We start from the raw sequence: 27,393 nt of genomic DNA, 5'->3' as shown, positions 1-27,393 counted from the left end.
TCAGGGTCCCTGTGAGTGAGCGACGGGACAGGGGAGGACTCCCCATCCAGAGACATCACCCCCTGGCCGCAACACAGAGCTTACTGTAGAGCCCACAAAATCTAAGAGAGAGAGAGAGAATTGGAGAAAGTCAGAGGCCGCCCGGCACTGGGGCTCCGTCAGCCACTCCTCAGGGCAAAGCTGGGCAGAGGGGTGAGCTGCCCAGGTTCTGAAATGCAGCCAGCCCTGACTAGCTTGGAAGGCCTTGAGCCAGCCATTCCACCTCTCTGAGCCCCAATTTCCTCATCTGTAAAATGAACATAGCCTACTTCTTCACAGAGTGATTCTGAGGGGTTAAAAAGATGTAAATAATGCCAGCCGAGGGCTTTGCACAGTGTTTGGCCCATAGTAAATAGTGGAAATGACACCAAGTATAGCTTACTTTTCTTCCAGAGGTCTTTGGCTCAGAACTGAATGGTGAGGCTCACTCACCTTGAGCTGCCAGTGAGGGAAGGAAATCCCCAGATGCTGAAGGAAGGCAAACTGGGGCTCCCTTATGTCACTTTTAACACTGAGCTGTTAGGGCGCTTTGGGGAGGAAGGAGAGGACACTGAGTGGGCCAACCTCACACTAGTCACAACCCCAAACTTCTTTGGAAAGGCCACGTGGCTGTCTTAGTCTTGCACTTCTGGAAGCTGCCACCAGAGGGCAGGCTCCGACCTCACACCAAAACCATAGAAACCACCAGGTGCCAGTGTCTCCAGGGACAGGAGCCTCAGAGACGGACAGCTTAGCAGCCCAGGAGGGCCCTGAAAAGGGGACTTGGCAGCAGGGAAGAGCCTGGCCTTTGGACTTGGACCTCACATCCTGGCTCCACCACTTAGGTAACCTTGGGCAAGTCACTGGACCTCTCCAGACCTCGGCTTTCTCATTTATAAAATGGTGGTCATGATGCCTGCCTGATGGGGAGCTGTGAGGAGTGACAGCTTTCGCTGAGCATTCACCACTGCCCCGTCATAGGCAGTCTTTCTTCCTTGCAGGACAGCCCTGTTAGGTGGTACCATTCTCACCACCCTCGTTTTTTGTTTTTTTTCCTTTATTTTTCTTTCAGTTTTATTGAGATATAATTGACATACACTACTACAGAAGTTGGAGGTGTAGAGCAGAATGACTTATATTTTGTGAAAGTATTAGCAAACAATTTTTTTCTAATTTAATTAACACTTTATATAGCAGTTGGTAACCTCCATTTAAAACATATTAAATTTACCAAACATAACATTACCTGAAATGGGCTGTGAAACCCTCAATATTATTTGGTGCTCTGAAACTTTTTACATAAACCACAGTTGGGTGAGTGCTGATTCATGAGACAAATTCTGCTCTTTTCTTCTTTCTCTTACTCCACTGTCACCTCCAAGACATGTTAGACCGGAGGATGAGCTCTCCCTGCCATGGGGAGGCAGAGGAGGCGGCCTCATGGAGAACATGGACTGGGACAAGGGTCGGCAATAGATGCCTCAAAGACGTTAAACATCTGACTTGGATTAGGAGGCTTCTCAGGAGGAAGAAATGAAAGGGTTGTTCTGAAGCTGGAGCGCCTCTCCCCATCCCTTGTCCCATCTTACGGTGACAGTTCAGAGGGGTTGGTCTGGAATACGCACAGATGGTGGGGACTGGGGGACAGTGCAGGCCTGGACTGGGCTCAGGTGGGGTGAGTCAGGTAGAGTCTGGGTGTCAGTGCTTAGCACTGGGTCAGGTGTCCTTCCAGTCATCTGGTGTGCCTGTTTGTATCCAAGTCCAGTTGTACTTGGAAGAGGATGGAGACTATGGACCACTCCATAGATCAGGTCTCTGAGTATCCTCGGGGGATAAAAAGGACCTGAGTCTTACTTTTTTTTTTTTTTTTAACCACCCTCATTTTAGGTAGTGCTGGAAACTGAGGCTCAAAGAGGTGAATTCATTTCTTAGCTCAACCTGCTTCCAACACAGACAACCTGCCTTCACGGTCCAAGGGTGTTCACACCACAATACTAGAGTAACTCCTGCCAAATGAAATAACCCTCACTATCCCCATTTTACAGGTAAGAGGCTCCAAGAGATGAATGTAATTAAAGGAAAGTGATGAACATACACCCAGCACACACTAAGAGCTCAAGGAAGGGTGAGACAACGAAATCCGATTTCCCATGGCAGAAAACGGGCACCCAGACAGACAGGGTGTGTCCCCTTTCTCTAGGGGCAGCATGGGCCCCTGGGTCAGAGGACTGACCTTCCTTTAGAGAGCAATCTGGAATTATCACTGAAACTGTGAGTGTGCAATTCCACTTCTGGAAAGGCACCAAGAAAACAGAAGGCAAGGACAAAGATGGTCACCGTAGCATTGCCAGTAACAGTAAAAACCTGGGAACCTCCCTAACAGCCCCTACAAGGAGAAGAGTTAAGAAACTATAATTCCTTCGTCTTATGTAACGCTAGGCATTGGATAAAAAGGACAAGATGGTTCTCCACAAAATGATAAAGATCTTTAAGACGTGCTCTAGAGTTGAGCACAAAAAGCAATCTGAGGAGGGATTTGTTTTGGACGATGCCTCTCCTATATTAGCACATAACACTACCATATATTTCAGAAAGGGACATACGTAGATACACAGATAAGCATCTGATAACTGGTTATCCCTGAGACTCTGGGCTTAGGTGTCAATTTTTTCTTTATTGTATATTAATGTTACCTGATACATACGAAAGTTTATGTGTACCATACTAGGTATAAAGCATACTGCACCAAACATCTGTGGGCTCACCATGCAAGTACTTAACTCGCCAATAGTTTGTACACACCCACCTGTCCCCCACCGCATGTCCTTGCTTCCCTGCTTCCATCCCAGCTACAGAGAACCACCATGATACCTTTTGTATTGATCATGTCTTTGCTTTTTTAAAAAATATGCAATATTACCACATATATATATATTTAAACTGTATTTAGCATAGTGTTACTTAGTTTTTTAACTCAAAAAAATTATCTCACTGTCATCTTCTGGAATTCTATTTTTTCCCCTCTCTCTCAATATTATGTTTCCAGGATGTATCCATTCATTCCATTACATATAACACGTTCATTCATTTCCACAGTTGGAAACAATTCTGTGATGTGATGTATCACCATATATTTATCCATCCTCCTGTCAATGGCCATTTAGGTGGTTTTTAGTGTTTGCTATTTTGCAACTGCAGCCAACAGCATTCATACATTTCTCCTGGGTTTATACTCATGGGAGGGTTTGCTGGGTCAGGCGTGCCAATGTTCGAATTTGAGGGATAACCTCCAACTGTCTCCCAGGAAGTCGGCCTCTCTGTTAAGGTTTCCACCTTGTGCTTCACTTGACTTTGAAGGTGCCCCGCCTGGCGGGGCCGGCCTCGCCCACCTCCGCACCCCGCGACCGCCAGCCGCCCACCTGGAAGCGTGCGCCCGCTCACCTTTGTTCTCCTGCTTGAGCTCCTCCTGCAGCAGGTCCGTTTGCCGGTTGCCCAGCACGAAGGCAAGGAAGGAGAGGATGAGGGCGTTGAGGATGCCGATGATGGCCAGGATGTACGCCCAGCGCACCGAACAGTCCCCCAGGGAGTACTTCCCGGTCTTGGCCCCACACATGTCCCGGATCGTCTCGGCGTCCCAGCCGTCGGGGAAGATCATGCAGCCCAGCACGAGGCACAGAGCTGAGGGGGCGCCAGGCCGAGCCCACCGCCAGGGTCAGGAAGGAAGAGAGAAGGGGAAGATTACTTCCCAGAGCCTGAGGACCACCAGGAGGCCCCCTGAGGCTGGGCCCCGCTCCCCCGCACCGCCCATCAACCCAAGAGCCTATGAACCACCCTCTGTGGATCCAGAAACTCTAAACCCTGGGAGGGCCTCATGCCTTGGGGAGCAGAAACTTTCCAAAGCACAATGCCATCGCCTGCCCCCATCAAATCAACTCCTCCTCCGGGAAGGCTTCCTGGAAATAGGAGAAAATAGCAAACCAGGGTCACCTCCTTCAGCTCCCTTTAGCATCTTGGCCATGCTTACCCTCTCCCATCCTCACCATTCTTTATTTTTTATTTTTGTCATTTACTCAACAAATTTTTATTGAGAGCCCTTTTCCGGGCTCAGTAGGCCACCTCCAGCTGTGACCTTCCCCTCCTGGCAGAGAGTTTACGACTATGTCCACTGGCTTTATGTTGCCTTTTTTAGTGCCTGACAGTCCGCCAGTTACTGTTACTGTGTCTGAGACCTGAGGTCACCACAAGGCTCAGGTTGGGGCAGAGGGGCCCTTGACCCCCCCGCCAGGCCCACAGGTGCTTAACCTGGGTTTTAGATGACAGTGATGACAAAGTGGGAGTGGCGGTCAGTTCTGCCCACTGTCTAGGAGGCACATCTCGTTCGTTGCCAGGATGGGGAGGGGGACAGCTGGCTTTGCCATCTCTTTCCCTCATCTACCGTACGAGGAAGTGCTCCCCACGGCACAGACTCTTCCCTGCCTCGAGTTCTGCCTCCTCTGGCCTCACCCCGACCTTCTAACAGGACAGTCCTTCCACACTCCCCTAGGGTGTGCTCCTTATACTGACACAGGGCGCCCCTGACGGCACTGTGATCTTACACACTCAAACACACACACACACACACACACACACACACACACACGTTGGAGCAGGCCTTCCTCCCCTCTCCAAAGCGCTCGCCTTCTCCAAGACAATTCTTAGCTCAAGTGAAAGACACCTCTAATAAATGGCTGGGGAAAAGAGCTCGTGGCAAAGGGAATGGCAAATGCAAAAAGGCCCTGAGGCAAGAATGAGCTTGGTGAGTTAAAGAATTCAACAAGTTTGAAGATGCCCTTTAGATACCCAAATGGAGACGGAAACTCAGGGAGAAATCAGGGCTGGGGATATAAATGTGGGAGCTGTGGGCATGTAAATCCCTAGGACTGGACGTTATGGAAACTGAAGAGAAGGCCCAGGACGGAGCCGAGGGGCGCTCTAGCAATTATGAGGTGGGAAGAGAGGAGGAGCCTACGGAGAGGGCTTGACCCAGCCACCTTCCCAAATTTCCCTAACACTCTTCAGGACCCTCCAGGACCCTCCAGGACCCGGGAGAGGGGAGGAGGGTCAAATGCCAGGGATGGGGGGGAGTGGGAGACGGGGCGCCTAAGTCCTTCACATCTGCAGGGTCCTTTGAGGAGGGGCGGGGGAGGCTGCACTCCCACCTCCACGTCCTCGGCCCTGAATCTCCAGCTTGAGGCAAGGGTGAGGAAAGAGCCTGGGAGGGGCAAAACCCACCCAGTCCCTCCTCCTCTCCCGGTACAGTGTTTCCTCTCCAGCCCAGAGCTTCCCCGTCACCATGGAAACCGCGGCAGTAGCCTGCAGGTGGTCCTCCTCCCTCTGCAAGCTCAGCGTTCAAAGAGGTTTTCTCCCGGGGCTCTGCGCCTGCACGTTCTCTCTGTCTCGCTGCCTCATCACTTACGTGTCTCTCTAGTCGTGTCTCCATTCCTTTCTCTTCTCCACCCTTTTCATCTTTTTTTGCCTCTCTCTCCACACCCCTCCCCCTCTCTCTCCAGCTAGTCTATACAGTGCTTAATCCTCAGTCTTGACCCTCACTCTTCCCTTTTCTCCTTAGATCTCAGCATCTGACATTCATTCAACACCCCTCCTCTTCTCTCTGCCTTTTCTTGCTTGTCTTCCTTCCCTTTATCTACCCCTCGCCCTTTCCTCTCTCTGCCTCTCCCTTCATATATTCCACAAATAAATTCTGAGTGTCTTCTATGTGTCAGGCACTATGCAGGGTGCTGGGGACACTGCCAGTCACGGTTTCTTGTCCTCAGGAGCGGAGGTGTATAGAGATGAATCAAATCAAATCAACACACAAATAGAATATTTATACATGTCAGGGAGCAACTGGAAGGAGACCCAGGATGACAGGGCGCTCAGAGAAGGCGTTGGGGCGGGGAGCGGGGTGGGGGGGACCTCTCTCTCCATCTCTCACTCACTCTCTCTGCCTCCTTTACTCTGCAGTGTTTTAGGTGGTGGCTATGGGGCCCCAGAGGCTGCTCTAGGAACTACAAACACCCAGGAGTAAAGCAAGTGGAGAAAAGCCAATCAGACAGGTTTCCTGAGACCTGGGGCAGGAGAGGAAGAGACCTCTAGGGACAGCATAGACCAGGTAGGTGATCAAGAGGCTCAACGATCAGGAGGTGGAATAACTAGAGACAAGGCAGCCTTCAGCATCCCTGTGTGCTGGATGAGGAAACCATGGCTGAGGTCTCTGAAGTCCAAGTTCAAGTCTCTTGGAAATAATGAGCTAGCTGAAGAGCCACCTGCTATAAGGCATAGACACAGGTGCAGGGTGCAGGGTGGGGTAAGTGGGGTGCATTGTGGGATGTACAGCATCACCCCTGGCCTCTACCCACCACCCACAGTCATAGTGATTAAAAAAAAAAAAAGTCTCAAGCCACTGTCAAATGTCCCGTTGGGGGCAAAGATGTCCCTGGTTGAGAACCGCTGGTCTAGGGGAAGGGGCCTTCGGATGGGGCACCAATATCCAGTCACCCTAGAGTCTGCTGACTTCCCAAGCAGCCAGGTGGTGGTGGACAAATTTAAGATTAACAATATTACTGTTATTAATAATATAATAACGATAACAAATAGTATTGAGTGCTTAACTATGTGCCAGGGTGTGAAGCTCCTACCATGCATGATCTCATTTAATCCTATAGCAAACCTGAGGCTCAGAGAAACTAAGTAGTACCGTATCCACGTCACACAGCTAGGAAGTGGCGGGCTCTGTGTTCAAACCCAGACAGGTCTTTACTTAATGTTTCTCTCTGAATAGACTCACTTCTTCTTTGGCCGTGCCACGCGGCTTGTGGGATCTTAGTTCCCCAACCAACCAGGGACTGAACCCAGGCCCTCAGCAGTAAAAGCTCGGAGTTCCAACTACTGGACCGCCAGGGAATTCCATAGACTCACTTTGTAACTGAGAGGCATTTACTGTAAAAGGAAGCTTTACATCACTATCAAAGAAAAGGAAACCAGGATCATTTACCATAGATAGAAGGCAACTATCAACATAAGTATAGTAAAAAACAAAACATTGTTCTTAGGTTCTAGCTGGATACTTTTCCCTGCCAAATGATCTGAGACACCTCAAAGCACCTTAAAAAGGAAGGAAATTCTGACACAGGCTACCACGTGGAGGAATCTTGAGGACATTATGCTAAATTATATGAGCCAGTCACAAAAGGTCAAATATTGTATGATTCCACTTATATGAGGAACCAAGAGCAGTCATTCCTAGAGGCGGAAAGCAGAATGCTGGTTGTCAGGGACTGGGGGCGGGGCGTGGGGAGTTAGTGTTTAATGGGGACAGAGTTCTGCACGTGGAAAGAGTTGTGGGGACAGATGGTGAGGGTGGTTGCACAACAGTGTAAGTGTTCTTAATGGCACAGAACTGGACATCTAAGAGTGGGTAAAATGGTAAATTTTATGTTATGTGTATTTTACCAAAAAAAAAAAAAAAAAAAAAGAAAAAAGAAAGAGGAAGGAAGGGAGGGAGGAAAGGGAACACAGAAAATGACACGACGTATTTTCCTCATGGATGTGTATGTAAATGCACACAAAAAGATCAGGAAAAATAGAAATTACGTTCATAATAGTGGTGGCCTCTGGGCAGGGAGTGGGTGGGGACTTTAGCCTGTTTGTAATGCTTCAGCTTTTCACGGAGTGAATGTATTCATGTATTACTCATAAAATTAAAAGAAACATAATTTAAAATATTGGTTTTTCAAATAATATACATACGTAAGCTTGCATGTCTATAAACATTTCTGGAAGAATACAGAAGCAACTTAATGATGGGAACCTCTGAAACACTGCCTGGGGTGGAGGAGGAAAGGAGGGAGACACTTTTTATTCTCTGCCCTCCTGTACTGTTGGAAAGTGTTTAACATTTGCATATATTACTTTTATGATAAAAATGATAATATTATGTCCAGTCCTTTGCCACCTATGTCTGGCCATGAAATCCTCTTACACTTTTAAAATATAATTAAGCAACTAAAGGAAAGTTAAAAGGAAAAACAATACTTGAGTTTGGGGAATGAACCCAGGATGAGACTAAAAAAGTGATGAAGTTAAGAGAAAATATACAATATACGTGGGTGTTTGTTTCCTTTAAAGCCTGTGGTGTAAATGTGTCTTTATGTAAAGCTTTTTAATTATGCATTTTATGCTTAACTATTTTAATAGAGTTTCATTATGACACCATGACACTATCCTCAAGGGACATACACTGAGCCGATCACTCCTAAAGGGAGGGCTTTGTTTATGCTCAGCTGTCCCCTCCATGCCTGATGCACCCCGGCTGCTACCCATTACTAGGGGGTCAGATTGGATGTCCCCCAGGGCTTTCTGTCCCTGAGCAGACTCCAAAGAGGCTTGATATGGACTGAACTGTGTCCCCATAAAAGTCATATTTTGAAGCCGTAACCTCCAATGTGAGAGTATTTGTGGAAGGGGTCTTGGGGAGGTAATTAGGGTTAGATGAGGTCATGAGAGTGAGGCCCCATGATGGGATTAGTGCTCTTATAAGAAGAGATACCAGAGAGCTTGCTCTCTCGCTGCACCTGCCACCTGACGACGCAGCAAGAAGGTGGCCGTCTGCAAGCCAAGAAGAGGACTCTCACCAGAACCAGACCATGCTGGTCTGGAATTCTAGGTCTTGGAATTCTAGTTTCCTGAACTATGGGAAAATAAATGTAAGCCACCCAGTCTATGGTATTTTGTTATGGCAGCTACATGCAACAACTTGGATGCCTCTTAGAGTCATAACATTGGGGAAAAATGTGACTTCATTTATATAACATTCACACTGATAACACTGGTTACTTCTAAGGAGGGGATTGAGGAGCCAAGGATAGGACAGGACGGAGACCTTGTACTGCTAACCTGCTACACCTTTTGAATTCAGGACCACGTGAATAAGTGACCTACTGAAACCTTAAGGTAGGTGGGAGTTGGTCACTAATAAGTGACTATTGCCAGAGATTTTTTCACTCACTTGGAATGATATAATTAAAGCAACAAAGAATTGCAATGCGCAAGCCAAATGGAGCTCACAGAAATAATCACAAAAAAAACGTAAAACTGAAAATCTCTAGACCCCTTTTGACTGAGCTTGCCAATTTCTAGGAATTTATTCTAAGAAAATGCTCAAGGATCTGCTCTAAGATTTAGCTATGAGGATGTCTATCACATCTTTATTTGCAAGAAAGAGAAGAAGGAAGAGAGCAGGAAAAGAAGGGAGGAAGAGAGGGAGAAATAATAAAAGAAGGAAGGAAAGAAAGAAGCAACTAATTATCCAACAACACAGGAATATTCTTTCATACCATGGAATACTACTCCCCTATTAAACTATACTGAGGAAGATTTAATGATACAGAAAATACTTATGATATGTTAGGTTTCAAAAGGATGTGAAAAATAATGTACAATATAATTTCATTTTGGGAAGAAATACTTACATAGTTATAGCAAATAGTTATATAAAATTTACCACATCAGGAACTATGCTAAGTATCTACACACATTACTTCATTTAATCCCCACAACACTCTGTGGAGTAGGTACTATTATTATCTTCTTTTTACAGTTGAGGACACAGAGGCACAGAGAGGTCATCCAAGTTATCCAAGGTCACACAGCTGGTAAGTTACAGAACCAGGATCTGAACCCAGACAGTCTGGCTCCAGAGCCTGCTCATAACCAGTACTCTATACTGTTACGACTTCAGACCAACAGTTAAGTTGACTGTTTCTGGGAAAGTGAGATTATGTGTGTAATCTTGGTCATCTATATTCTCCAATCTTTGTACAAAGAACAATGATAATTTTACAAAGCTGTAAAAAGTCCTAGAAAAGGTGAGATATACAGAGAAGCAGTATAGCACAGAATGCACGGATGGCTGCTCGTATCCTGTATCTTCTATGAGTCCCTTCCTCACATTTAGGAAGGTTTTTCTAGAAAGAACCAGGCTGACTTGGGGGCTGAGAGAAGCCCGGAGAAGGACCTGTGTCGGCACCACGACCACAGCTTTCCAAGGGAGCGCCTCCCCAGGCCTGGTGCACTAGGGGGCTGTAGGGAGACACCCCCCACACACACACCCTAAGAAGGAGGTTGTCCTCATGTCCCTCACACCAGCTCTGTCCTGCCCCCAAGGGCAGGGGCTTATCGTACAAGGGAGACCAGACCTCTCCTAACAGTCAACCCCACCCGCTGGATTTGAAGATCCAGGCCCAATTTTAGTGCCTCCATCAGCTGGGGAGCTCGGAGGGGACGGGACTTTCGTTCCTGGGCTCCCTACACCCCATCCAGCACCCAGATTATGGGGACACCCTGACTCCTCCATTTCCCTCACCCCCAGTCCAGTCCACTTGCAAGGCCGACTGTCTTGACCTCCAAAAAATATCTCGGACTGACCTCTTTTCTCCATCTCCACTGCCACTATCTGTCCAAGCTGCCATCATCTCCCTCCTGGAAGACCGCAGTGGCCTCCTAACTAGTTTCTCTGCTCCCATCCTTGCCCCATCATCTGTTCTCCACTCAGCATCCAGAGTGAGCCGTCAAAAGCAGATGGTGACACTCCCCTGCTCAATACCCTTCAAAAGCTTCCCACTACGCTCAGGATAAACCCTGACGCCTGGTCCTGGCCTGTGTGACCCACAGGCTCACCCCACTTTCCCCCACGCCATTCGGCCTCTCGATCCGTACACTCCAGCCACCCTGGGCCTCCCTTCTAACCCTAACCCTGTCAACATTTCTAGTTCAGCCCCCCTGGAGGGCTTGGCACTGACTGTTCCCTCTCCCTGGGACACTTCCTCCAAGCCATTCAGTCCCCGGCTCGTGGTTCCTGATCTTGAGGAGACTACTGTTTAGTAGGGGGACTGTTAAGAACACAAGTAGGGGCTTCCCCGGTGGCGCGGTGGTTGAGAGTCCGCCTGCCGATGCAGGGGACACGGGTTCGTGCCCCGGTCCGGGAAGATCCCACGTGCCGCGGAGCGGCTGGGCCCGTGAGCCATGGCCGCTGAGCCTGCGCGTCCGGAGCCTGTGCTCCGCAACGGGAGAGGCCACAGCAGTGAGAGGCCCGCGTACCGCAAAAAAAAAAAAAAGAACACAAGTAATTGTATCTGTTGTCACAGATGCTGTTATGGAGAGATGGGACGCCCATCACTTTGTGTGGTAATTATTTGGGAACAGTATTTACTCCACCAGCCCTGGGCCCAGCCTGCATGGAGCCCACACACAGCCTCTTGACAACCTTTGAATCCGCTGCATCCCCCGCTACCCTGGCTCGGCTCTGCCACACTCATCTCAAGGGCTCGGTCAGAAAGCTCCCGCCGCTCTCCCCGCATCCTGCCTCACTCCTCCAGTCTGGCCCAGGCCCATCCAGGTGGCTCCGTCCCTTCCGCGTCCCTCTGACTCCTCCAGGCAGCCGTCCTTTCTCAAGGCTGTCCTTCTCAGTTTCTCTGTTGCTAATCTGAGCAGCTGCTCTGGCGCCTCTCTCCAAGCCGCCTTTTCTGGCTCCTCCTCGACCTGCATCTTGGTGTTTCGAGGCTGTCTCCTCTTTTCCCTCTACACACTCTCCCCAGGCAATTTCACCCACACTCAGACTGACATCTAACATCTCCAGCTGAGACCTCTTTCCTCGGTTCGAGGCCGGATACCCAACAGCTGGTCAGAACCCTCCTCCTGTGGGTCTCATAGGGACCGCAAATTCAGCATTTCCCAGACTGAGCGGATCTCCCTGCTGTGTCCTTTGGGAATGTCATTCCAAGACCAAATCATTCAACGAGAGGACCCCGCGTCACCTGCAAGGCCTGCCTGTCCTCACCCCGCCCCCCCACACACACCTACTGGGCTCCTAAATAGGTCTCCAGTTTTCTCCTCCTCCCGTCCCCCGGCCTCAGCCCCTCTCACCTGGACCACTGCCACTGCTTTCCCCCCAGGCTCCTGGTCTCCCATCAGGCCTCCATCAGTCCCTTCCCTGCAGCAACTGCCCAAGTCACCTTTCTTTTCTTTTTTTTTAAATTTATTTATTTTTGGCTGCACTGGGTATTCGTTGCTGCTCGCAGGCTTTCTCTAGTTGCCGTGAGCGGGGGCTACTCTTCGATGCGGTGCGCGGGCTTCTCATTGTGGTGGCTTCTCTTGTTGCAGAGCACGGGCTCTAGGCATGCGGGCTTCAGTAGTTGCGGTGTGTGGGCTCAGCAGTTGCGGCTCGCGGGCTCTAGAGCACAGGCTCAGTAGTTGTGGCGCACAGGCTTAGCTGCTCCGTGGCATGTGGGATCGTCCCGGACCAGGGCTCGAACCCGTGTCCCCTGCATTGGCAGGCAGATTCTTAACCACTGCGCCACCAGGGAAGTCCCCAAGTTATCTTTCTAAACCCACACCTGGCCCTGGTCATTCCCATGCCTACAAGTAATTGCCCATAACCTAAGAATAAGACCCCAAACTTCAAGGCCCAACTTTCAGAGCTCCCCTGCTTTTCCAGGTGTATTTCCCAGTTCTCCCCAGTTTTCAACCTTTCCTCCCTGGTTGTAGCACAGACCATGGAATGTTGGAACCAAAGGGTTATGATGAAAGTCACACGACAGCTAATAACAACTGCTATTTGGCAAATTGGGTTTCCTTTGTGCCAGGGTGTGTACACACATTCTCAATCAATCCTTTAACAGCCCCATGAGCTAGTTACTATTATGGTCCCCATTTTATAGGGGAGGAAACTTAGAGTCAGAAATTGTATAACCTTCCAAAGGACACTTAGTTGGTAATGCCATACTCAGGATTCAAATTCAGGTTGGCTGACTGCTGAGCATGCTGCCTCCGAAGGAGCGGGTGGTGGAGCTAGGACTTAAATCAGAGCTTATCATTCAGGGACTTCCCTGGCGGTCCAGTGGTTAAGACTCCACGCTCCCAATGCAGGGAGCACAGGTTCGATCCCTAGTCAGGGAACTAAGATCCCATAGGCCGCACTGCACGGCCAAAAAAAAAAAAAAAAGGAAAAGAGCTCATCATTCATTCATTCAATAGACACTTATTAAGCACCTACTATGTGCCAGCCCAGACTCCTGATCCAGGGCTCTCCTTATGCCATTAAACAGCTCTGGGATAAAAGGTTGATAATGATGAATAACGTGAAATGGAATGAAAAGAATAAGACAAAAATAAGAGGCTGTCAGAATAAGAACAGTTCAGCCCTCATCCTCTCGACACCTCCAGCCCATCCTCTCTACCAACAACCAGATCTATGACTCCCCCCCGCTCAAAACACTCCAAGGCCGTTCTAGGTATTATACTACACTCAGGAGCCATATAGGAGGGAACTGATGATTTGCTTATGTCGAGAAAAAACAAATTTCACCATGAGGAAAACATCCATAGACAAAGTCAAAAGATAAACTGGGAGACAATATTTGTAACGTATCACAAAGAGCTAACTTTTTTAATTTATAAAGAGTTCTTACAAATCAGAGGAAAAATACCATTAGCCTGGTAGAAAAATATTTCTGAACTGACAGTTTACAGAAAACATACAGGTACACCTCGGAGATACTGCGGGTGCAGTTCCAGACCTCCACAATAAAGCAGATATCACAATAAAGGAGTCACACAAATTTTTTTTGGCTTCCCAGTGCATATAAAAGTTATGTTTACACTATACTATAGCCTATTAAGTGTGCAACAGCATTATGTGTAAAAAAATGTACAAACTTAAAATACTTTATAGCTAAAAAAAGCCAAAACAATTACAAAGATCACTAATCACAGATCACCCATAACAAATATAACAATGAAAAAGTATGAAATATTGTGAGAATTACCAAAATGTGACGCAGAGACACAAAGTGTACCAAATGCTATTTGGAAAAATGGCACCGACAGACTTGCTCAACACAGGGTTGCCTCAAACCTTCAATTTGTTTAAAACAAACAAAAAAAGGCAATGTCTGTGAGGTGTACTAAAGTGAATTGCGATAAAATAAGGTCGGCCTGTATATATAAAAGATGCTCGACCTCATTCATAAAAGAAAGACAAATTACTATCATAAGAGAGTACTTTTTCCCATCAGTTTGGCAAAAATAAAATATTTGACAACACAGTTGGCAAGAATGCGGGGAAACAGGTACCCTCGTACATTGTTGCTGGAAATGTAACTCTGCATAACTTCCACGGAGGGGACCTGACTGGATCTGTCAAAATTGTAAACATAAAGACCATTTAATCCAGCAATTCCACTCTAGGCCTTTATGTTATCCTTATACTTACATATGTATCAAATTATATACATCATCCACTGAAACACTGGGATAGCAAGATATTGTAAATAACTTAAATATTGATGACATAAAAGATGACACATCCACACAGAAGTATATTATGCAGCTCTTAAGAAAAAAGCAGCTCTCTGTACACTGATCTGGAACAATCTCCAAGATGTGTTGTTGAATTTAAAAAGCAAGACAAACCAAGTGTTTAGTGTGCTACCATTTGTGGTGGTTTATAAATATGTCCACAACTTTCTAAATATACTTCCTTTCGAGAGGAGGAGCTGAATTCTCCTCCCCTTGAATGTGGGCTGGATTTAGTAACTCACTTCTAACAATAGAGTGTGGCAGAAGTGGTCTGTGATATCTGAGATTAGAACATAAAAGGCATTTGCTACGACAAAGGAGGCAAGAATGTACAATGGAGAAAAGACAGTCTCTTCAGCAAGGGGTGCTGGGAAAACTGGACCACTGCATGTAAGTTAGTGACAGTAGAACACTCCCTCACAGCATACACAAAAATAAACTCAAAATGGCTTAAAGACCTATATATAAGACACGACACCATAAAATCTTAGAAGAGAACATAGGCAAAAGGTTCTCTGACATAAATCATAGCAATATTTTCTTAGATCAGTCTCCCAAGGCAAAAGAAACCATCAACAGAATGAAAAGACAACCTACAGAAAGGGAGAAAATATTTGCAAATCATGTAACTGACAAGGGGTTAATATCCAAAATATATAAACAGCTCATACAACTCAATAGCAAAGGAACCAAATAATCCAATTTTAAAATGGGTGGAACACCTAAATAGACATTTCTCTGAAAAAAGACATACAGATGGCCAACAGGCACGTGAAAAGACGCTCAACATCACTAATTATTAGAGAAATGCAAATCAAAACTACAATGAGGTACCACCTCACACTGGTCAGAACGGCCATCATTAAAAAGTCCACAAATAACAAATGCTGGAGAGGGTGTGGAGAAAAGGGAACCCGCCTACACTGTTGGTGGGAATGTAAATTGTTGCAGCCACTATGGAGAACAGTACAGAGATTCCTTAAAACAGAAAAAATAGAGGGCTTCCCTGGTGGCACAGTGGTTGAGAGTCTGCCTGCCAATGCAGGGGACACGGGTTCGTGCCCCGGTCCGGGAAGATCCCACATGCCGCTGAGCGGCTGGGTCTGTGAGCCATGGCCGCTGAGCTTGCGCGTCCGGAGCCTGTGCTCCGCAATGGGAGAGGCCGCAACACTGAGAGGCCCGTGTACCGAAAAAAAAAAAAAAAGAAAAAAAATAGAGCCACCATATGATCCAGCAATTCCACTCCTGGGCATATATCCAGAAAAGATGAAAAAGATGTGGTATATATATACAATGGAATATTACTCAGCCATAAAAAAGAATGAAATATTGCCATTTGCAGCAACATGGATGGACCTAGAGAATATAATACAAAGTGAAGGAAGTCAAACAGAGAAAGACAAATATTATATGATATCACTTACATGTGGAATCTAAAAATAATACAAATGAACCTATATACAAACCAGAAACAGACTCACAACTAGAAAACAAATTTATGGTTACCAAAGGGGAAAGGGAGGGGGGGAGAGGGATAAATTAGGAGTATGGGATTAACAGATAGAAACTACTACAATACATAAAATAGATAAGCAACAAGGATTTACTGTATAACACAGGAAACTATATTCAATATCTTGTAATAACCTATAATGGAAAATAATCTGAGAAATGTATGTATATAACTCAATCATTTTGTTGTACATGTGAAACTAACACAATATTGTAAATCAACCATACTTCAATTAAAAAAAAAAAAAAAGGCAGTGGGATGGCCAAAATAATCATGAAAAAGAACAAAGTTGGAGGACTCACACTTCCTGATTTGAAAACTCACTACAAAGCAACAGTAATCAAGACAGACTGTTACTGGCATAAGGATAGACATACAGATCAATGGAACAGAAGTGAGAGTCCAGAAATTAACCCATGGTCAATTGATTTTTGGCAAGGGTGCCAAGACCATTCAGTTGAGAAAGAACACTGTTTTCAATAAACGGTGCAGGGACAACTGGAGAGCCACATTCAAAAGAATGAAGTTGAACTCTTACTTTACACCATATACAAAAATTAACTCAAATGGATGAGAGCCCTAAGTGTAAAAACTAAAACTATAAAACGCTTAGAAGAAAACAGAGGTAAATTTTTGTAACCTTGGGTTTGGCAATGGATTCTTAGAAATGACATCAAAAGCACAAGCAACAACAACAAAAAGATAAACTGGACTTTGTGTAAATTTAAAACTTTTGTGCTTCAAAGAACACCATCAAGAAAGTGAAAAGACAGCCATAGAACGGAAGAAAATATTTGCAAATCATATATCTGATAAGGGACTTATAACAAGTGTATAAAGAACTCTTACAACTCAATAGTAAAAAGAAAAATAATCCAATTTTTAAATGGGCAAAGGGGAAGGGAATGAGGGGAGGAAAGAAATAGGCGAGACAGATTAAAAGGTACAAACTTCCAGTTGCAAAATAAATGAGTCATGGCTATGAAGTGTACAGTGTGGGAAGTACAGTCAATAAATATATGTTTATATGGTAACATACAGTAACTAGACTCATCATGGTGATCATTTTGAAATATACAGAACTATCAAATCACTGTGTTGTATGATAGGAACTAACAGTGTTGTAGGTCAATTATACTTCAAAAAAAAAAAAACATAGAAAAAGAGAACAGACTTGTGGTTACCAGAGGTGGGGGTGGGGGGAGAGACAACTGGATGAAGGCAGTCAAAAGGTACAAACTTCCAGTTATAAGGTAAACAAGTGCTAGGGATGTCATGTACAGCATCAAAAATATAATTACCACCTCCGTATGTTATCTATGAAAGCTGTTAAGAGAGTAAATCCTCAGAGTTCTCATCACACACAAAAATTTTCTATTTCTTTAATTTTATATCTATATAAGATGATGGATGTTCACTAAGCCAAATTATGCTGTACACCTGAAACTTATACAGTGCTGTATGTCAACTGTATCTCAATAAAACCGGAAGAAAAAAATGGGCAAAGGATCTGAATAGGTGTTTCTCCAAAGAAGGTATATAAATGGCCAACAAGTGCACGAAAAGATGCCTAACACCACTAATCATTAGGGAAATGGAAATCAAAACCACGAGTTACCAGTTCACACCCAGGAGGATGGCTGTAATCCAAAAGTCAGATAATAACATAAGTGTTGATGAGGATATGACTAAGCACCTTCACACACTGCTGGTGGGAAAGTAAAATGGTACTGCCCCTTTGGAGTACAATCTGGCAGTTCTTCAAAACGTCAGAGTTGCCACCTGAGCCAGCAATTAGACTCTCGGGAATATATCCAAGGGAAATGAAAACGTGTGTCCACACAAAAACCTGTACACAAGTGTTCATAGCAACATTACTCATAATAGCCAAAAGGTGGAGACAATCCAAGTGGCCATCAGCTGATGACCGGATAAACAAAATGCAGTATATCCATACAATGGAATATTATTCAGCTGTAAAAAGGAATGAAGTATTGACCCATGCTGCAACATGAATGAACCTTGAAAACATTATGCTAAGTGAAAGATGCCAATCACAAAGACCACTTATTATATGATTCCATTTATACAAAATGTCCAGAACAGGCTTAATAGACAGAAAGTAGGTTAGTGGCTGCTTAGAGGACAGAGAAGATGGGCATGGTAGGCTTAAGGGGAGACAGCTAAAGGATAGATATAAGGCGTCTTGAGGTTATGTAAATATCTTAAAATTGATTGTGGTAATGGTTACACAACTCTGTAAATATACTAAAAACTACTGAATTGTACACTTTATATGTGTGAATTGTGTGGCACGTGATTTAAATCTCAATAAAGCTATTACCAAAGAAGGGGGGGTGGGCATCATACCTTCTTATTTCTCTCTCTCAGAGCACTCATTCTGAGGTCTCCTCCAGCCGACCCCAGCTAAGGTCTTGGGTGCAACTTCATGAGACACCTCAAGCCAGAACTACCCATCTAAGCACTCCCAAATTCCTGTGACTCACAGAAACAGAGATAATAAATGCTTGTTGCTTTCAGCCACTAAGTTTTGGGGTAATCTGCTATGCGTAATAGATAACTAATATACCATATTTATTTTTTTTAAATATCGTTTGAATTTGCTTGTATATTTATGGGATTTCTTGGAAAGGATACTCAAGAAATGGTAAAAGTGGTTGCCCCTGGGAGGAGACTTCTGGGAGGATCACTGAGAAATGAGAGCAGGGAGGAGGCTTACATCTGATTAAACACCATTTTATCTTTTGAATTTTGTTTCCCGTGCATGTATTAACTTTTCCGAAAAGTAAGTGAAAGTCTGGAAACATTTTTAAAGATTAAAAAAAAAAAAGTCAACAAGTATCTGCTGCTTATAGACAAAGTCTAAACTCCTGACCGTGGCTTAGAAGGCAACCGCAATCCAGCCCCTCTCCACCTTCCCAGTCTCAGCTCTCACCTCCCCTTGTGCTAATTGTCTGTGGTGCCCAAAACACACCAGGCTATTTCCCTCCTCCACACCTTCAGTCATACTGTCTCTTCTGCCTGGCTCCCCTTCTCATCCTTTAAGACTCAGCTCAAATGCTGTTACTTTTTGGAAGACTTCTCTGGCTGTCCTTAATGTGTCAGAAGTGTGTGCCCCCAAGATACCCTTGCATGATTCAATCATTTCATATGTCATCCCATAGTGTGATGATCCAATTTCTTTCCTGCCTCTCCCATTAGACTATGAGCTTCCGGGGAGCGAGGACTCTTACTCAGGATTCCCTGAGCCTAGCATAGCCTGACACACAGAGGAGGCTGTCAGTAAAGGACTGATGTGAGAAAGAAAGGAAGGGAAAAGGGAGAGAAGGAGCAAAGCAAAAAAATGCAAGGAGGGAGGGAGGGAAGGAAGGTGGAAGGCAGGAAAGAAGGAAGGAAGGGGGGAATTGGGGGAGCAAGGAAATGAGGGAGGGAAGAGTGGGAGGAAAAAAAAAAAAGAGTGGGAGGAAAGAAATTCCCCCAATGTGCTCAGCAGTCTCGTTGCATTCAACAGAGACTCACTGGGTGAATAAAATCCCAAACCAAATCTGAAACATAAGCCAAGGAAGTGGGGAGGGATGTGGATGCATATTCTAGGCTGTAGTGACACTGCTGCTCCTGCCTCAGAGACCCCTGATGATTTAGGACACACATCCGGGAGGCTGGAAGATGCTCACCTCTGGCGCACCAACCAGCCCCTGCTGCCACCTCCACCATCAGTCTCCCCAGCGCCCACTATATCTCACACGTGCTGTTTGCCACCATGATTCTAGCACTGGGCAGTGCCTGACACATAGTAGGCTCTCGACACTGAATAAATGTGGTCAGAATCGCCTCCCTTCTGTGGATAGAGGAGTCTCACTTTGTGAGCATGGCCTTGTCTCTTCTCTCTGGGACTCAGTTTTGTGATCTGTACAACAAGGGAGTTGAGCCAGCTGATTGGTAAGACCCTTCCCAGCTGACAGTCTATGACTTCTTAAGGCCTTTGATCATCTCAGCAAATCCAAAGTCTTTCACCTGAGTAGCAGGGACCCCTCACAAGCTGCTCTTCACTCAGACTATGTCACAAGAATAACAGTGACCATTTACTGATTGTTCACACTGTATACCAGGAACCACACTCAGCATTTCAGCCCCATGGTTTCATTTCTTTCTTTCCATCACCTCTGAAGTAGGTACAATAATCACCTCCATTTTACAGATAAGGGAACTGAGGCTCAGAGAGGAAACCCACTTATCCAAGGGACACAGCTGGGAAGTGGCAAAGTGGGAATTCTAAGTCCTCCACCACTTCCCCACACTGCCCCCTCGGACCCTTGACCAGGCTTCCAGTCTGAGTCTCTACTCCAGCCAGCAACCTCCCCTTGGCTAACCTCACTCAGCCCACAGGTAAACACTGAGTACATACACCTGCCAGTTGTAACTTGTAATCTGTGTATTCACGTCCTGTGTTTCAGTTCAGGGCTAAAAACAGGTTCTAGATCCATTTAGACTCATGTGAAGCTTCAGCTCCTTCTTTCACTAGATGTGTGACCTTTGGACAAGTCATTTTAACAGATGAACAGTAAATGACATAACGAATGTGAAAGTGTCTAGCACCCGAAAATGGGAAAGACCAGGTAAAGAGTAGCAGAGATATCCTGAGAAGCCTTGAAAAACTGACCCCTGGGACTTCCCTGGTGGCGCAGTGGTTAAGAATCCTCCTGCCAATGCAGGGGACACGGGTCTGAGCCCTGGTCCGGGAGGATCCCACATGCCGCGGAGCAACTAAGCCCGTGCACCACAACTACTGAGCCCGCATGCCACAACTACTGACGCATACACGCCTAGAGCCCATGCTCCTCAACAAGAGAAGCCACCGCAATGAGAAGCCCGGGCACCGCAACGAAGAGTAGCCCCTGCTTGCCACAAGTAGCAGAAGCCCACACACAACAACAAAGACCAAACACAGCCAAAAATTAATTGATTAATTAATTTTTAAAAAAAAGAAAAGCTGACCCCTAACTCCACAAAGAGCCACCTGAGTCTCCCAGCCTCTCTACTTAGCATTCGACTCTTCTGGCAAATTCATCCTGTCTCTATTCCCATCCTGAATGTTCCTTTATAAATCCTTGGGCTTTCTAGTTAGACAGACTGTTACAATTCTGGCTCCACCACTTACCCCCTGTATGACCTTGGACAAATGACTCTTTCCTTTCAGAGGCTCAGTGTTCTCATCTATGAAATATTCATAGTGGTACCTACCCCATAGGATTTTTGTGAGGATTCAATGACAGTATGCATGTAAATGCTTAGCATATGCTCAAGCATATAGTAAAGGCTCAGAAAATGTTAACTATTTTTTTCCTGATTATTATCAAAAAATTTGGATTTACTCAGCAGGCGGTTCGAAGCTACGACCACTGTTGTTAATAAACAGTTAATAAACAGTGTTAATAAACAGTTAATAAACAGTTAATAAACAGTGGTCATAGCTTCGAACCGCCTGCTGATTAAATCCAAATTTTTTGACCCAGTACTCAGAGCCTTGCACACTGTAGCCCCATCATTCCTTCCTGGCCTCTTTCACTGCTGCTCCCCTACGTGGATGCCACACTCAAGCCGGATGTGGCTTTCTCTCCTCTGTGTCTCTCCGTCCATGATCTTCCTCTCCATTCAGAATGCTCTCTCGCAACTCACACCTGTCCACACCCAGCCTCACTCAAGCTTCACCTCCCAACTAAGGCGGTATCCTCCTCAATTGCCCTGGTCTTCCACAGCACCTAAAGCTGAGCACGTATTAGTGCTCAGACTGTCCAGGATGAGGCCTCTGTCTGCACTTGTCTAACCCACAGTAGCCCTCTTCCAGTGGTCACACCTGATTCCCCTCTGTGGGAATTTATCTTTCTCCCCTATCAGTTCATGTGTCCCAGGAATGGGTATGTGGCCGAGACCTGAGACAGTAACACTGATTAATTAAGAGGCAGACACTTGACCAAAGCTAGACAATCAGAATCAGCCCTGGAACTTTTGCTGGAACCATTGAATAAAAGCTCTTTTTTATTCCACAGGCATCACTAAGCTGAAGCAATGTAAATTCAGAGCTGCTGGTAGCCTTACTTATAACCGTCAAGAGAGAAGTGAATTTAAAAGTGAGCCAACACAGAGGAACCAGGAAATGGAGACTGACTGATTTTTTTTAATATTTATTTATTTATTTGGCCGCACTGGCACTCAGGATATTCGTTGCTACATGCAAACTCTTAGTTGCAGCATGTGGGATCTAGTTCCCGACCGGGGATCAAACCCAGGCCCCCTGCATAGATAGGGTGTGCGGAGTCTTAGCCACTGGACCACCAGGGAAGTCCCAAGAGATTGATTTTTTTTTTGGAGTATAATTGCTTTACAATGTTATGTTAGTTTCTGCTATATAACAAAGTGAATCGGCTATATGTATACATATATCCCCATATCCCCTCCCTCTTGCCTCTCCCTCCCACCCTCCCTATCCCACCCCTCTAAGTGGTCACACAGCACCGAGCTGATCTCCCTGTGCGCTGCAGCTGCTTCCCACTAGCTATCTATTTTACATTTGGTAGTGTATATATGTCGACACTACTGAGAGACTGATTTTTAATGACGTTATTTGAGCATCTGGATCCATCCGTGCCTGAAGCCAGTGCTCTTGACTTTTAATGTATGTGAGCCAAAAACACTACCCTCTTTACCTTATTTTATTTTACTTTTTTTTTTTTTTTTCCCCGGTACGCGGGCCTCTCACTGCTGTGGCCTCTCCCGTTGCGGAGCACAGGCTCCGGACACGCAGGCTCTGCGGCCATGGCTCATGGGGCCAGCCGCTCTGCAGCATGTGGGATCTTCCCAGACCAGGGCATGAACCCGTGTCCCCTGCATCGGCAGGCAGACTCTCAACCACTGCACCACCAGGGAAGCCCTTTATCTTATTTTAATTTACTTAAGGCAGCTTGAGTTGGGCTTCTGTCACTTTTCACTGAAAGACTGCTGACCTAGATTCACCTAGATGGTAAGCTTCCTGAGAGCAGGGATTGCCCACATGCTGCATGGCATGGCCAATAAACAGCTTGAGTAAATGTTCACTTGAACAAGAACCATACAACAGGCATTCTCTCTCTTTTTTTTTTTTTTCTGTCTGCACTGCATGGCATGCGGGATCTTAGTTTCCCAACCAGGGATCAAACCTGTAGCCCCTGCAGTGGACACACAGAGTCTTAACCACTGGACCGCCAGGGAAGTCCTTCTAATTCTTATCTGATACAAATAAGGCCCTCTGCTTCTCTGCAGTTTCTCTGAGGATGACTAATTTCTCACTTTCTGAGTGGAATGATCTTGGTGAAAGAGTTATTCTAGGAGCCCCACAGGCCTGAAAGAGATACTTTAAATCCACTAATCTGATTAGTCCCCCACTGTACAGATGAGAAAACTGAGATTTAAGCTAAAAAGTGGTGGCTTAACACTACATGGTGAGTCACAGGCAGAATTAACTAAGACAACCCTCCCCCACCAGCACAATCCCATGACTTGTAGTCTAGTGCTCTGGCCTCTGCCCCTTTTTTTTTTTTTTTTTGAATTTATTTATTTATTTTTGGTTGCGTTGGGTCTTTGTTGCTGCGCTTGGGCTTTCTCTAGTTGCGGTGAGTAGGGGCTACTCTTCATTGTGGTGCGCAGGCTTCTTATTGAAGTGGCTTCTCTGGTTGCGAAGCACGGGCTCCAGGCGCGCAGGCTTCAGTAGTTGTGGCACGTGGGCTCAGTAGTTGTGGCGCACGGGTTTAGTTGCTCCACGGCATGTGGGATCTTCCCAGACCAGGGCTCAAACCCGTGTCCCCTGAATTGGCAGGCAGATCCTTAACCACTGCGCCACCAGGGAAGCCCCTGACCTCTGCCCTTTATTAAGCAAAGTAAGTCAGTCACTTAGCCAGAGCTCAGAAATCTCTAAGTAAAATACAATGAACTGCTCAACTCTGATAACTGCCCTTAGGGGTGGGGCGAAACACAAGGGAAAGAGCACTGGACCAGGAGTCATGACTAGTTTACTCTATTACTGGCTGTGTGACTTTGGGTAAGACCTTTATGTCTCTAGGCTCAGTTTCCTCTCTCTATAATGGGGGTGGAGGAAGGCAGGGTTTGAAGGAGCTGATTCCTAAGATCCCTGAAATTCTATATTTACATGGGGGTTGTTGAATAGTTCATCAAATCCCCAAGATTAAACCCACATGGATTACAGAGAATTGGATGGATTATAGCGAACTGGAAGGCCAAGAGGTCAGTAACCCATCTGCAGACTACAAATCAAGGTTCAGGATATGGGAGTTCCAGCTGAGCATATATTCTTTCCAGCTCGCCTTTTAAGAGTAGAATGGAAATCACCTTCTGGGTACTGATAAATATGGAGATACGTCCCACATCCTACAATTCTCCTTTCTCACTTTCTCCAAAATCTTAAAAGACCTCCATCTAAGTCAATTGGAGCAAGCCCACTAGAATGTCCACACTGAATAAATGCTGCCTTCTGCAAGGTAGTCCTTTTGGGAGTTTGAACAATTCTTCCAACGGGCCAGAAATTCCTCCCAGCATTTGTAACAGTCCTCTTGGGGAAGCAAACCAGCCTCGTGATTTTGCCTTCACACCTTGGCTTTCATCTCAAGTGACAGTTCTCATCTTGACCACCCATTGTGTTTTCTTCTTTTTTAATTTTTTAAATTAATTTATTTATTTGGTTGTGCTGAGTCTTAGTTGCAGCAGGCGGGCTCCTTAGTTGTGGCTGGTGCGCTCCTTAGTTGTGGCATGCGAACTCTTAGTTGCAGCACGCACGTGGGATCTAGTTCCCTGACCAGGGATTGAACCCGGCTCCCTTGCATCAGGAGCGCGAAGTCTTAATCACTGTGCCACCAGGGAACTCCCATCCATTGTGTTTTCTACACTTGGCCATTTCCAAAAATCATAGTCCTCCTTTAAAAAATGGAGGTTTGGGACTTCCCCGGTGGCGCAGTGGTTAAGAATCCGCCTGCCAATGAGGAGGACACGGGTTCGATCCCCGGTCCGGGAAGATCCCACATGCCACGGAGCAACTAAGCCTGTGCACCACAACTACTGAGCCCACGTGCCGCAACTACTGAAGCCCACGCACCTAGAGCCCGTGCTCCACGACGAGAGAAGCCACCACAATGAGAAGCCCGTGCACTGCAACGAAGAGCAGCCCCCACTCACCGCAACTAGAGAAAGCCCGTGCGCAGCAACGAAGACCCAATGCAGCCAAAAATAAATAAATTATTTAATTAAAAAAAAAATAGAGGTTTCCCCTCAAAGATGATGTTCAAGAGTATACACACCACAATCCAAAGACAATTTCCTACAATGTTTTGAGGAGTGGAACTATCAGCAAGTGACAGAACAGCTTCTTCAGGAGGTCTCTTTTGAAGGGGCTAACACTTGTTGAATATTCTGAGGTGCTTATTTTGAAAAACCATCTCTGGTGCATGATCACATTTCCCTTCTCTTTCTCAACCCTGGAAGGCTCTAAACGTTTTCCTTCACCAGCCTTCATCAGCCTCCTCCTCCATCCCTGCCATCCCCTGGCCCAACTGTCCTCAGCCCAACGCTCTTCCCTGCCTGCAATTAGGCAAATGCCCAAGCTGCTGAATCTTCAAAATCTGTCTTCGATTGAAAGGTAGGCAGTGATGGGGGACTCTAATGGATCCTGGAAAACTGTCTCAGCAGTTCTTACTCCCAAAAGGCCCTTCTCTGGTTTTTAGGGCAAGGTGTCTGTCTTAACCAAACATTTCAGAGGGTCCCAGAGACTCATTCCCACTAGGCATGGCACCAGAACCCTTCCTGCCTTGGTGGGGGTGGGAGGCTGGAGACCTGCTCTCCAGAGGCCCATGTTGCCAGGTGTTGTCAACCGCCTACACTTCAAACATTGGACAGACACTACAGACAGCCTTCTCTTTAACACCACCCTCCATCCTCTCCCAACTTTATAGTTTATAAATTACTCTTTCATGAGTTCTTGGACTCTTCTCCACTGTTTTACAGATGAGGAAACTGAGCCTCAGAGAAGTAAAGTGAAACATCCAAATTGATAACGTTAGCAAGTTAAAGGTCACTGTCAGATCTCTTGATTCCCCATCTCATTGTTTTGTTTTTAATTTTTTAGGTCACGCCGTGTGGCATGAGGGATCTTAGTTCCCCTACCAGGGATCAAACCCGTGCCCCCTGCATTGGGAGCACAGAATCTTAACCACTGGACCACCAGGGAAGTCCCTCATGCTTTTTTCAATGCAACAGAAATTGCTCACACCTAGAGTAACTCCTCATTCAGACAGTTATTTCCCTTAAGAGCCAAGGGTCGCTTTCTCAGAGACCCTCAGAAACTCAGACATAATGCTCATCCATCAAGAAACGCAATCTGCCCACATCCAAGCACACAGACCTATAGACCCAGTTCTAAGGCTATGCCCTCTGACCCAAGGTGTCTCTCTCATAGAATCCCCTCCCCACTGGCTGCTTAGAGTCAGCGAAGGAGGTGTGTCTTTAGACAGAGGAGCAGAATCTGTCTCTGACTCCTCCAAGAAGGGGTCCTGGAAGAAGAAGCCCCTTCCTCAGCGTCTGTTCTAGAAGTCCCACCCCCGCCCCTCCCCTACCTGCCAAGAGCTGCATCCAGGCGCAGATCTTGTAGACCGTGGCCGTGTTGCAGAAGAAGAAAAGAGCAAAGCAGGTGATGCAGCCGAGGATCAGCACCATGGAGAGCAGCACGAAGAAGGCGGCCGCCTTGAAGGCGCCGGACGGGATAGTGCTGAAGTCGGTGAACGAGCCGCGGCAGGTGAGCTCGCGGCCCGCCAGCCCGCTGCCCACACAGTAGTGGAAGAGGCCGAAGTAACCAGGCTTGGGGGTGCTCACGCTGTCGCCCACCCAGTAGGGCTGGATGAAGACCACCACGTTGATGATGGCGAAGCAGATGGTGAAGATGGCCCATAGCACACCGATGGCCCGCGAGTTCCGCATGTAGTGCTCGTGGTAGAGCTTGGAGGCCTCCTGCGAGGGCAGCATGGTGCCCGGGGGCGGGGCCGGCGGCGGCTTGCGGGGGCCGCCGGCCCGGGACCGACAGCCGGGCTGCCGGGCGGGAGCTGGGGACGCACGCGAGAAGCGACCCTAAGCCAAGGAACCCGCGAGGGCGGGGCCTGAGGCGGAGCTGAGGGGACTTGGGGGCTGGTATGGAGGAGCTAGGAGGGGGTCATGAGAGTATCGGGAAGGTGTCAGGGTAGGGGGAGACTGGGAAAGATCTCCAATTCGGGGACATAGGAAGAGGCCATGTAAAAGTTGGGGGGCTGGGATGAGGGAGCTGGAATGAGCACAGGAGAGCTGAAGGCGGGGCGCTAGAAAGTGGTTACGGTGGCGTTGGGGAGGGGGCTTGGGGGCTGGTACCGGCGAAGTAAGAG

At 46.6% G+C, this 27,393-nt stretch overlaps 1 protein-coding gene across 1 annotated transcript; it reads right to left on the bottom strand.

Moving 5' to 3' along the window:
- LHFPL4 (LHFPL tetraspan subfamily member 4) lies at window positions 1-27,004 on the bottom strand. The gene is made up of 3 exons (XM_065885536.1): window positions 26,599-27,004; window positions 3,460-3,696; window positions 1-101 (listed from the first exon to the last, which is right to left on the bottom strand). Exons 1-3 carry the CDS (start codon window positions 27,002-27,004, stop codon window positions 1-3), a joined length of 744 nt encoding a protein of 247 aa, XP_065741608.1.
- Window positions 27,005-27,393: the final 389 nt, after the last annotated feature.

This window comes from Phocoena phocoena, chromosome 10 (assembly GCF_963924675.1).
Source record: "Phocoena phocoena chromosome 10, mPhoPho1.1, whole genome shotgun sequence".
Taxonomy (NCBI): Eukaryota; Metazoa; Chordata; class Mammalia; order Artiodactyla; family Phocoenidae; genus Phocoena; species Phocoena phocoena.
Note: the sequence above shows the minus strand (reverse complement) of the source record. Positions and strands in the feature narration are given on the sequence as shown.

Coding starts and splice junctions, on each gene's coding strand:
- LHFPL4 (XM_065885536.1), bottom strand. CDS start 27,004: ATGCTGCCCTCGCAGGAGGCCTCCAAGCTCTACCACGAGCACTACATG. Junction 3,697..26,598: donor CTGGATGCAGCTCTTGGCAG/GTAGGGGAGGGG, acceptor GCGCCCCCTCAG/CTCTGTGCCTCGTGCTGGGC. Junction 102..3,459: donor GCTCAAGCAGGAGAACAAAG/GTGAGCGGGCGC, acceptor TCTCTCTCTTAG/ATTTTGTGGGCTCTACAGTA.